At 46.3% G+C, this 12,791-nt stretch overlaps 2 protein-coding genes across 2 annotated transcripts; one reads left to right on the top strand and one right to left on the bottom strand.

Annotated features, from left to right (window-relative positions):
* Positions 1-6,478: 6,478 nt before the first annotated feature.
* LOC104583716 lies at positions 6,479-8,359 on the bottom strand. Its single transcript, XM_010236876.3, has 2 exons — positions 7,965-8,359; positions 6,479-6,842 (listed from the first exon to the last, which is right to left on the bottom strand). Exons 1-2 carry the CDS (start codon positions 8,173-8,175, stop codon positions 6,778-6,780), a joined length of 276 nt encoding a protein of 91 aa, XP_010235178.1. The 5' UTR covers positions 8,176-8,359; the 3' UTR covers positions 6,479-6,777.
* A 2,954-nt stretch (positions 8,360-11,313) lies between these two features.
* LOC100843477 (protein DMP2) lies at positions 11,314-12,488 on the top strand. Its single transcript, XM_003572196.3, has one exon. It carries the CDS (start codon positions 11,351-11,353, stop codon positions 12,170-12,172), a length of 822 nt encoding a protein of 273 aa, XP_003572244.1. The 5' UTR covers positions 11,314-11,350; the 3' UTR covers positions 12,173-12,488.
* Positions 12,489-12,791: the final 303 nt, after the last annotated feature.

Raw genomic sequence — 12,791 nt, 5'->3', positions numbered from 1 at the left:
ATGTGCCACGTAGATCTAACAGTCTTGTTTTAACAACTCTCAGATCCATCGATCAGAACAATTGAGGTGATCTGGATCAACGTGAGGCCTCCCTCGGTACACCTCATATTGTTTTTTTTGTATATAACCCTTCTCATTAAATCTTAACCGGTAAATATAAGATCTGATGGCCAATATAATTCAGGTGATGTGGATCAATGTGGTATCTCCCCTTGGTTTCCCTCATTTATTTTCTTAATCTATTTTTAGGACATTCTTTTTCTTAATCGAACCATCTGATTTATTTGTTTTATATCTGCGCAATAAGCAATCGTGTATTAATTCGTATTGGGAATTCGTATTGGGCCTTAGTAGATTTTAATATATTTTGATGTTTTGTTGGTAGCCCACAAATTGGGTCCGGTTGGCCGGAAATCACTTTTTTGTTTATCTGTAGCCCATCAAATATATCCTCTCATTAAATAGGGCCATTAGATATCAGATCCAACGGTTAAATGATTTGGATCAACGTGGAGCCTCCCCTCGGTACCCTCATATTGCTTTTAGTATATAATAGATAGATTACCATGCATGTGCATACAGGCAGGCATGCATTGATATTATTTTATGCGCTAGAAATTTAGTTAATCTATCCCTAATAATAAAAGCAGGAAGGTTTCCTTCGTCGTCGTCTGCCGTGCATCAATTTCCGTGCATGTTCTGATTTTCCGTGTCTCCTTCTACTCCATCGAACCTTCCTTTTCCTATTCCCAAAGCGCTGCCTTCCCGGGCCGCCACCGCCGACTCAACTGCCCGCGCAGTACCTCCTTGCGGTGACCGCTCTCGATACGCGTTGGCGCCGGATTAGATTAGCGTGCAAGAGACGAGCAGAGAGGCCCAGGACTGATCGGCGCTATCCACCGCCGCACCGTTCCTCGTGCCTTGCGCCACCGCGTGCTCTGACGCCAGCCACGGCCGGCGGGCGGCGTGGACCGGGTGCAATGTCCGTGGCCGCGGCTGCTAGCATCGGCCCCAAGATCATTTTGATTGAATGTCCAATTATATTGTTATGTTTTGTATAAACATGAATTTTCGAGTGCACATGTTTAAGAGGCCATGGCAACGCACGGACACTGTACTATCTCTAATATGTGTGGTAGTCTGGTAGGATTTTTGTTGGTCCTAGTGTGGGTCGAAGTTAGGCATGGAAAATCTGACGCCAGTTTAATCCGGAGAGAAGATCCGCCTTCAACGTTAGTGCAACGACCAATCAGTTTTCTAGAATTTCAATCTGCATACACTGATTGCACATGCGAACAAACCGGGATACAACGGGAGATGAGTATGGCAGTACCTGCAGGCGAAGCAGAGATGATGAGTACGGGAATACGGGATATAGCAAGAACCTCTGGGTCGTCTAGCTAGGACGGGAGAAGAGGAGGAGAGGCGTCCGGGCTAGCCAGTCGACGGTGTACATGGGAGATAGATCAGGTCGCCCCGATCGATACCTTCACTGCATGGATGTGGATCAACGTGAAGCCTTTTCTCGGTACCCCTCATATTGCTTTTAGTATATAATAGATGATGTGCGTCGATCGATGCAGAAGCTGCGGATGTCCTCTTTTTCGAAAACAAAAATAGATGATGTAGATGTGTTTTACTGGTAAAAGAAAACTGCTGAACAAGGAACCATCGCACACCTTCATTCTCGGATACAACCAGTGAAGGATAGATCTCCAACATTGACGACAATGTATTCAAGGAGGCAACACAAAACACACATCGCCAAATATGTATGGCGACTTGTTTCCCGGCCTCAGTGTAATTTCTTTAGGAGTATTTTATTTTTACATTTTGCCGATCTGTCCTTAACCGGTTAGACTGTTCGTTTGTTCTTTTACGGTGGCTGTTTTTTCTTCTTCTTCCCGTAGTCATGGTCTTCCGATGCTGCGCACCTTTTGCACTCCATGTATAAAACAATGTTGCGTATCCTCTATATATGTAGTGGCCAGAAAATAATAAATTTCCTTTTTCTATGAAAAGAGATGTGCCTGTGTGAGCTATGTCACAGCCATAACAATACTCTGTGTGAAAAGTAGAATGCCACATGCTGTACACTAGACGGTGTCAAATAAGAAATGTCAACTCCTTCGCTCACTGATCATTAGGAAGCAGCTCAGCATTATCTGGAGCATCCACCAGAATAAGTACAAAGCAGGCAACAACTTTGCTAAAGGGCTCTTCGGTTTTCCCTCAAAAGAAGAAAGTCCAGCCGACGTGTGTTTGGACAAAACAAAACAATACAGTATATAACTTGTGGTTGCCCTGACAACCATGGGTGGTCTTCTTCCACGAAACGAAATTTAGTATTCATACAAAACAAAACCAAGTGTATGGAATGCATAATTTTTTCTTTTTTTTTCTTTTTTCTTCTAGAATACACCAAGTAGGTGTATTATATATTGAAGAAGGAATTACCACGACGCGGTTACAAGCCCGTTGGCCACAAACAAGCGGCTACTCACTTACAACCTACTCCGAATCCACTAAGCTACCAAACCCAAAGTTAACCCCTTTGAAAAGCGCCACCTTAGTCCAAGCACTACCCTCCCTTCTAATAACACGAAGAACCTGATCGATTCTAGGAGGCGCCCCATCAAAAACCACGGAGTTTTTATGCCTCCAAAGACACCAACAAACCAACGTAACACTATTGTTTAGGTTCTTCCGCTCCCTCTTGCTCGCCACCTCCAGAGTAGTCCACCATTCCACAAGAGAATCAGTTGGGAACCCAGCAAAATTTGTCCCACGACATCAAGCAAGATGCCCAAACTTGTCTCGAGAACACACAACCAAGAAGAAGGTGGTCCAACGTTTCCTGCTCCTGGTCACAGAAGGGACAACGGTCAGGGTGCGGCAGACCACGTCTATCAAGACGGTCCGAAGTCCAACAACGATTGTGGATGGCCAGCCACATGAAGAACTTGCATTTGCCCGGCGCCCTAGAGTCCCAAACCTGAGCGGCCCCCGACTTTCGCTCAAGAGCATGGAAAAAGGAGGCGTAGGCCGAAGCCGCCGTAAAATCACCAGTTTTGCTCCACTTCCAACAGAATTATGTGTTGATAGAAACCAAGTTGCAAGTGGCTCTAATGAGGATTGAGGACAAGAAGACGCCACACCCCATGGACCTGTGTAATACTACTGTAGTTTAAGCTATACTTTGAAGGACCCAAGCCAAATGATGTCCTGTCAAAGCAATCGGCGTCCGGCAAGGCAATCATCAACATCAAGGAAGAGATATGGCATGCAAATGGTGACAAACCGCGCATGCGCCTTGATAACATGTTGATGCCCCTGAAGAGAAAAGAAAAGAAAAGAAAAGGAAAGGAAAGGAAAAGGAGTAGACGATCGATATGATCCAGATTAGCTTGCCCGCGTTCTGTTCACCATGCAGACAAAAGAGAGGCAAAGCTCAATCCTGATTTATGGACGACGTGGGTTTCTACCTTTCGAGTGCATCAGCTATCCTAATCACATGCATGCAGCAGGGCAGGGATTGCATTCTGAGAAGCTAGTACATAATGCAATTAATTTATCCTCGGAATGGGTCTGGTATCAATCTAGCTATGCAATAATTTGCCAGGCGATATATTTACAGGGAAATATATTAACATTCAACCACGAGTTTGAATAGACGCTACTCAAATCATTAAAGGTAACTAGCTTCCTGATCACAACCACAGAAAGAGCAGATTAATTTCTGGCTTGCGGCAACGATGCAAGTAATGACGCCTTGCAGCAGCAGAAAGCAAAAGCAAACAAAGCATCACAGGACTGTTCCTGCGTCTTGAGCAGCTCGACCAACCGGTAGTTTCAACAGGGATCCATCTGGGGTGAGGAGAGCTACAATAGCCTCATTTCGATCGGTGCAATTAATAAATTCAAGATCTTACAATGATTGCATGCATCACATTGATCTTTTCTGACGTGAGTATACCACACTTATCAGAAATGGGTTCACATGAAAGAAACCAAATTAAACTTCAATACACATGCTGCACCGTTCCTGTAAAACAAAGTCAGTTAGTTTGTGGTACCAGACATGTATGTAACAACTTCCCAGTACATATAACCAACAAATTAAGTACTCGTATGTACTCCCTCCGTTCCATAATTCTTTTCTCAAACTTATCCAAATATGAATGTATCTATTTCTAAAAAGTGTCTAGATACATGTAATATTTCGGCAAGAATTATGGAACGGAGGGAGTATATAGCTCCTCCTCAAATTGCAGGAGCAGGGAGGCATTTGATCTTGGCCTCCTGGAAGAACCTCACTTCCTTTTCAGCATACAGGCAGCAGGCGTACATTCATTCAATCAGATTCACCACCAAGATTATATCAGAGTTGCATGCATGCATGCATATCCAAATCCAGCCGCAAGCGACATGCGAATGTGGGGGCATTCTGGCCATGTGCACGCATGTGGCTGGTCCTCTTCTTCTGTTCCAACCAATTCTCAGCTCAGCTCGACCCCAGCTCCCCTACTATACCCGTGTGGATTTCTTCCTCACGCCGTTGCCGGACCACCCGCTAATCAAAGCCTCACACACGTCCGCATCGCCATCGATCCTTCGTTAATTAGCGCCTGCAGCCATGATCCATCCCAGGCTGCAGCTAGCAGACTGGAATGTACTACTTCTAATTCTCTGATAAGGTCCAACACCATCCATCCATCCATCACACGCCCGGTGGTCGTATTCAACGATGTTTAGAACTTTAGACCACGGATCTATCTCATAATTGTCCATGCACGCACTTGTCCTCATGAGTAGTCCCCGTGCGGCTAACCTTATCAGACCCAAACACAAGTTACATCCCGGCCAGAGCAATGATGGAAGTGGCCCAACAGCTATGGCTAAAGTTCCTTGTGTGTGTGTGTGTGTTTTTCTCTCCCCCTTTCTAATCTGTGCTACCAACCGCTCTAGAACACTAGAAATGCTTCGCAGGTTCATCAGGGAAAAGCATTAGTGATGGGACTGAGCAAAAGCACTGGCTTGTGGTGAGTGATGACTGATGACATGAGGTTGATGATCAAGCGACAAAAATGAACGGGAATAATAGAGCAAGGGAAGGTGCAACAGTTTTACGCTGGCAATCAGGTTTGCTGCCAGGCTCGATCTCAGCAAAGAGGGCCAGCCATTCCATTCATATATTTCCAGAGATGCATGCATGATTGTTTCGCCCATAGAAGAATTAATGGAAATTCTGACGAACAGTAATATGACAACATGATGAACAGCACAATATTAAAAATGAAAGCAAGCCAATGAAACTGATCAGCATGTAGAGGTTGAAACTTGAAAAGACGTGTCGTCGGCGGAGCCGACAAACTTGAAGTTTAGTCCTCTTTGAACAGCAGTTCAATGTTAAGATGGAACAATGACAGGAGACAGATGATCTCAAATATATCATATCCCTACTTCTCCAGTTAACAACTCTATATACCAGCTTTGTTATGTCTGTAGTGAGGTCAGATGGGCCGTATTCTGAGCTATGCCACGTCGAATTAGTGTTTTGTTATTTCGTCTTGATGATTGAGCGTAGGATTCAGCCATCGCGTGGTTCTTCTCTCTAGGTTTCGCGGCATAAGGCAGCTCTTTTTTACGGTGCAATTGGATCACCTTCAATGACAAGATGGAAAAATTGGAGGGTGAAATCAAGTTGATGCTAAAAGGTTTTGAAACTTTATGCCAAGGAAGAGTCAATCAGTCAATGAACCTCCAAGCGACAAAGGCACAAGGATAGTGGAAAGGAAGTTGATGACAAGTCTTCAAGTGCGAAAGATCATCACCTAATTTGGGATCAGCAAGCCTTAACAAACAACAGATCGCCACAGACCCACGGATGGCTGTACCCTGCAGACAGGTAAATGGGGAATCCTTGCGTGATCAGACAAAGCTCATCAATTCGATTAAAAAGTGGCATAGCCGGCCCAGAAGGCGCGTCTAGTTTATATCCAAACCTATAAACTTCCAATTCCACTGGATATAGCTACTTTGGGTCTCAGGCTCTCAGTTATGGGTAGTCACTAGTCACAACAGTCATGTATGGATGTTACTGTACAGAAAATACTGATAGCCAGATATGCCTAATGACGAAGCATCTTTGACTAATGCCATGAAGCAACCAGAAAAACAAAAACAGAAATCACTAGTGGGACCAACCAGGCAACTCAGCAAGGCCCAACAATCATTGCAAGAACATCCTGACTAGCACCGACCCTGAATCAATATATGATAGTAGAGAATGCAGTAGCACTTCTCAGGCACAAAGATGGATAGATAGAACAGAAGAAATTAGAGGAATTATGCTCCTACCTCCGATTCTAATTTGTTGTCGAAACATTACATGTATCTAGACACTTTTTATGAATAGATACATTCATATTTGGGCAAATTTGAGACAATAATTTAGGATCGGAGGGAGTACATCATCAATAGAGAATAGCATAGTACTAGTATAACACAGAAAAGAAGGCGAAGTAGCAGAACATTCTTGACACACTTGATTGGTCTGGCTGAATTAGCGAAGAGACAAGACAAGGTACAGATAGTTACACATGATCCCAGCATTAACTTGTTAGCCTTTCTCGGAGGCAGCAGCTCCAGAACAAAGGTAAGACACATCACATATGCATTAACAGAACAGAGAATAAAATGACTGACAGTAAAGCTTGACGCCTATGCTAAGAGACTACACCTTGGTTAACAACTCCAGCATCTGCATAAATGCTTCTAGCAGGCAGCAAATGTACTGCGCCAAGAGCCTCTGTATTTTTGCACCAGGGTTACTTCTTTCTCTGCAGAAGTAGCACAACAACATATTGTGAAGTGAAAACAAAGGTAGATTGACATTAAGAATTAAACCAGTATGTCTTCTCATCGAAATAGACTAAGTGAACAATGCCTTGAGGTAGATTGACATTAAGAATTAAACCAGTATGTCTTCTCATCGAAATGGACTAAAGAACAATGCCTTGAGCAATGATGGTTTAACTCAAGGTTTTAAGACTGCACATAATTTGGATACATAACACGGTGTAATGCTGTTGGCAGTTTTATTTTCTTAAGAGAGCATCTAAAGCAGAACAGGCAAAAGGAAAAATAAGTAAGTTAGGATGGTTAATTGCAACTCTTTTAGTTCCGACTAATTGGATTGCTTTGTAAACCTACACTGTTTAGCCATCTCTATAGGATAAACAGCGGAATGCAACCTGTTCATATGCTATACTGGATTACTGATCATCCGAAAGCCCGTGAAATTTGACTTCAGATGCTCTAAATTATCTTACAGGTAACCAAAAACAACTGAATTCTCATATGCTCTACTGTTGCGATCAACCTACAAGAATTTTTTGCCCTTTGCTGCCAGTGTTTTTAGTTCTGCCATGATTCGTTCATTTAATTGAAATGGTTCAGGCTGGCAAATGCCCACGGTAGCTCACTTGAGAAAAAATGTACATCGTTGTGATCTCTTCTGTTTTTTTTCCCCGATAACATCTACTCCCTCCGTTCCATAATTCTTGCCGAAATATTACATGTATGTGACACTTTTTAGGAATAGATACGTCCATTTTGAGACAAATTATGAAACGGAGGGAGTAATCTCTTCTTCGAGTTTCAGTTTTTCTCTACAGCCAGCTGTTTTGGTCAAGGGAGAAGTAAAAGTTGCACAAAAAATTGTGTGTAACTTTCGTTTTTACTCTATTTTTTAGGTGTACAAACGTGAAACTGCATGACTCAAGGAATAGACAGTCCCAACTTATTTACCCGCTGTTAGCGGAGTTGATGGTGTTGTACCCAATCTTAAGTTCGGTATGTAAATCTGGGGCACAGACACCATTTGTCTGAGATGGAATCTAGCACCGGCCCTAAATTACCAGAGGGCAGGAAGGATTAGGAATGATGAATCAATAACTAACCAGGAGAGCCTGTCGCGGGCGCTGCTGCTGGAGGTGGCGGCGGCTGCTGAGGGTCGGAAACCAGCGGCGCGTACATGTAGGAGTCGGATGCGAGGTATTCAGCGACCGCCTTAGCGATCCCCCAGCGGCTTCCGCCGCCGGCTGCCACCTTGCGCCGCCTCTTCGTCGCCGCCGGCTTCGATCGAACCCCGAGAAGATCCTTCTTCTCCATGGCTTCGCTTTCTCGTTCTAGGGGTTTCGGGGCTTCTTCTTCGACAGGTTCTGGGGGGTTTGGATCGAATGGAAGGAGGGGGGGAAGCGAGCTGTGGCCGCCTGGGCGGTGGGAGAGTAGGAGGAAGCCGGAAGGGGTTGGCGTGGCGCGCTCTGGAAGCTCCTTCCGGTTCCAGCGGACGCGTGGCAGGAGGTGGCCTTTGTGTTTTTTTGTTTTTTTTGAGAGGTGGCCTTTGGTGGGTTTGACTGTGACCTAGCGGTGGGAATCCTATTTTGCTGCCTTCTGCGCGAACCCCTTCTGCGGCAATAGACACCCTGCGGCCTCCAGGCTGTATCAAGCCGCAAACAGGCCCAGCCCAAGAAGTTTCCGCTCTGTTTTTTTTTACTTGTTTCGTTTTTTTCCACATTTCTTCAGAAAAAAATGAATGTTTCTTTTGAAATTATTACAAAAACTTCGCTGAAATATGCACGAACGTATCTTATGATACTCACCAGCATTTTTAAAGAGAGATGTGAATTCGAACATCTTTGAAATACATACAAGACCATTTATTTTTGAAGTACATGTATTTTGTTCTGAAAATAATGACCATTTATTTCCAAGCAGAAACCCTAATTAGCCTATCAGTGAAACTATGCCTTTTCTACCTTTTTCTTTTTCTTTTTTTGGTTTTTCATTCTACTTTACGGGAGTGTTCTGGTAATTAATAATTTTTTTGTTCAGTGATACTTATGGTTTTTTTATAGTAATTTTTTGTTTAAACATGAAAGAGAATATGTATCATGTTCGTCGAATGAAACAGTTTAGTGAGTTAGATGGCATAAATCCTGATCATATATACATTCTCAACGGTGTTTGGAGTTTTGGTTTGGATTATTCGCCAACTCCGTAGCAACGCGATGTCGATCACCTCCAACAGCTTCTTGTTCAACCTCCGGCTAGCCTCTTGCCACCATGCTTGGAGAGGTTGCGGTCGACCCATCCTGATCATGTTCGGGCATCACAGGCATATAGATGCACTTCATCGAACATGGTTGCATAACTCGATCGGCTTCGTCCTTGGCGACATCAGCAATGGCTGAAGGCACTACTACAGAAAGGCTTATCAGTAACGGTCGAAAAACCGCATCAGTAACGGGCGGGGCGACCATTACTAACTTCCTGTTACTGATGATGCCATCATCAGTAACGGTCGGAGCGACCGTTACTAATGTACAATCATCAGTGGCGGGCAGCCTACTTGGTGACCGACGATGATGAGTTTTGAGCAAAATTAAGAAAAAAGCTCATGGCCAGCATATTATTATGCTAGCCATGCTTTTCTTTTTCTAATTGCGTACAAATTCTGCAGTAGAGATAGTAGCAGCAGTACGAGAAAATCAACATCAAAACATCGAATGCATTCAAAGCAGAAGATAATTAGCAATCAACGAGACAGAGAGAGAGAGAGATGGGGGGTTACCGGCGGCCGGCGACGGGGGAGCCCGGATCCGGCCGCTGTTGGGCCGAGGGAGAGGCTGGATCTGGTGCCGTACTGGGTTGGTGCCTGCGGATCCGGCGACGCCGCGCCACAAGGAAGGAGACCGGGGGGCGGGAAGAAGATGGGCGGGCCTCCATGGCAGCTGCTTCGGTGCCTAGAGGACAGACAAGAGAGCGTGAGAGAGGGAGGATTGTGCGAGGGGAGGGGAGGGGAGGAGATGGCGAGGGCGGAGGTGGTCGGGGACGAGATCAGGGGCGGATCCGGCGGCGACTTCCCACGGCGGCGCGAGGCAAGAGGCAGGCGGCCGGTGCCGAGGTCAGGGGTCGCCGGCTTCCCATGGCGCTGGAAGAAGAAAGAAGGGGTGGGGCTTGGGGATCGCGTGAGAGAAGAGATCGCATGGGCAGAAGAGAGGGAGAGAAGATAGCGTGAGAGAAGAGAGCAGAGGGAGAGTTCGGGGAAGAGAAGAGAGAAGGGGTGGGGCTTGGGGATGGCGGCGGGGATGAGGGAGAGAGAAGGGGTGGGGTTTGGGGAGGGGTTATTTATACCACCCTCTCAAACCCTAGCAAATACTGGGCCGGCCCAATTAAAGAGCTGGGCACAAATGTCTCCAGGGCTCATCAGTGGCGGGCTTAGATTTCAAGCCCGCCACTGATGTGTGTTTTTGTGAATTTTGTTATTTTTCACATCGAATCATTAGTGACGGGCCTCGCGAGCCCGTTACTGATGAGTGGTCATGAGTGACGGGCTCTGTGTGTCCGTTACTGATGAGTGGTCATCAGTGGCGGGCGTACCACACCCGTCACTGATAAGGGGTCATCAGTGACGGGCGAGCACGTGACCGTCACTGATGAACACTCATCATCAGTGACGGGTACAAAAGGCCCGTCACTGATGACTCGTCACATATACACTGTTTTGTAGTAGCGAGGACTTGATTGCTTATCTTGTTTCTTTGGTGCTCCTATGCAAAAAAAACGAGGGACATGGTTGTAGTGTTCTTTTATTTGAATACCTATATTAACTGTTGTGTCCTGCACTAATTTTGCTAGATCAATCCAGTGGCTTCTGGGACTTACTTGGCCCTAATTATTTTCATTCAACAAATTACTTCCGATATATATCGTCAGTCAAAGTTAGAGAAGCACATTCGACATGTCTAGTGTTTACGAAAACAGATGTAGCTACGGGCTAGTATTGTATTGTACTCCTTATGTGGAATATATCATCAACAGTACTGTCGAGCCAGCTTTACACCGTTGCATATGCATGGTCCTGATTTGTCTTTTTTTTTCAGCTGTGGTCCTGATTTGTCTTACTGAAGCTAGGAAGGCGCGCATCGGCCCATGCAAGAAAGATCACCTTAACTACTTGAGGGAAGACGTACGTACGGTCCATGTCCATCGTCGCCGATATATCTGCTTGTATGTGGGTTGTGGTTCTTTGCCTACTGTTCAAGCAAACCCCTATACCTGCGTACCTCGCAAGATGTATCATCGAATTAATGCACCTTGTACGTGGTGCATGTCGCTTTCGTCTTTCCAGCATTTAGCATCTGGTGCGGTGCAGCCGCTGCTCCCTAGACCTTATACGGCACCCTCGGTCCACTGCCTATAAAAGGCCATGCAGATCGACGTAGCTCTTTGCACAGATCGATTAATTTATCCACCCCACCAGGACCAGATATCGATCAACAGCATGGCCGGCTCCGGCGACGCGAAGGCGAAGGACGATCAGCATCGTACAGAAGACCCGGCGGCGGCATCGGCATCCACGGGCACGGCCAAAGATGGTAGCACTAACAATGGTAATAACAACAGCTCCAACCTGTACGACAAGACGCTGTCGGCGGCGTCGAACCTGGCCCGGCTCCTGCCGACGGGCACCACGACGGCCTTCCAGACGCTGGCGCCGTCCTTCACCAACCACGGCGAGTGCTACCCCGTGAACCGCTACTTCACCTGGGCGCTCATCCTTTTCCTCGGCGTGCTCTGCTCCTTCCTCTCCTTCACGGACAGCGTCACCGACGAGAGCGGCCACACCTACTACGGGGTCGCCCTCCCGCTCCACTGCCGCCGCTGGGGTGGTTTCATGCCGTTCAACCACGACGAGCCCATCGACGAGCGCGAGAGGAACAAGCGGGCCGTCAGGACGCGAGACTGGCTTCACTCCTTCTTCCGCTTCGTTGTGTTCATCTCCCTCGCCTTCTGCGACTCCGGCGTGCAGAAGTGCCTCGTCCCGCTCGAGAAGCCCCAGTGGAGGGAGTTCCTCGTCAACATGCCGCTCGCCTCGGGCTTCCTCGCCAGCTTCGTCTTCATGATCATCCCTTCCACAAGGCATGGCATCGGCGCAGGCCCGGGCGACAGGACCAGCAGCATTGACGCTGCTGCTGCTGCTGCTACTACTACTTCTGCAGCTGCCTCAGGCTCAGAACCTCCTAATGGAGCCCTAGTCGGCCCGGACACCGGTACTAGCCGTCGAGTTGCCCCAACCACCGGCTGTGAGCTCTGCCATGTCTAAGAGCGGGCCGGCGTCTTCGACATCGATCCGCACGCATGCAGCTAGAGGCTGGGGTGAGTGTGTGCATGCATCATGCATGGTGACTGTCTCGATATCCACGTGCTTGATGTTATTTGTCTTCTTAAATAAGACCTGCATGCCGGCGGGTCAGTACGTACGTCTGCGTATCTCAGGTTGTACTAATACTACCGTGTGGTGTGGATGTTGAGTGTGTGTGTGTGGGGTGTGCGGGAAAAAAAATATGTATCCACGCCAAGATGATCTATCCGTGCGTTTGAGTTTGGATTTTGGTATTAATTTGAAAATAGTTTGGTTCTGGTTCATTCGAAATTTTGTTTGGATGGCAAATAGCGAAATCACATTCATTTTTTTTGCTTGTCTCTTCATCTTGTGCTTCAAATTTACGTGGGGAGCGGCGACATGATCCATGTGCACAAATCGATTACTTTCTTACATTAAAGCTGCTCCCTTTGTCTCATAATTCTTGTCGAAATATTACATCTATTTAGACTCTTTTGGAATAGATACATCCATTTTGGGGCAATTTTGAGACAAGAATTATAGAACGGAGGGAGTAAAACATTTGAGAGTACTCATTCCTTTTCCCAACATTGAAGAC

This window comes from Brachypodium distachyon, chromosome 3 (genome assembly GCF_000005505.3).
Source record: "Brachypodium distachyon strain Bd21 chromosome 3, Brachypodium_distachyon_v3.0, whole genome shotgun sequence".
Lineage (NCBI taxonomy): Eukaryota > Viridiplantae > Streptophyta > Magnoliopsida > Poales > Poaceae > Brachypodium > Brachypodium distachyon.
The sequence above is the reverse complement of the archived record's forward strand: the minus strand, read 5'-3'. Positions and strand labels throughout refer to the sequence as shown.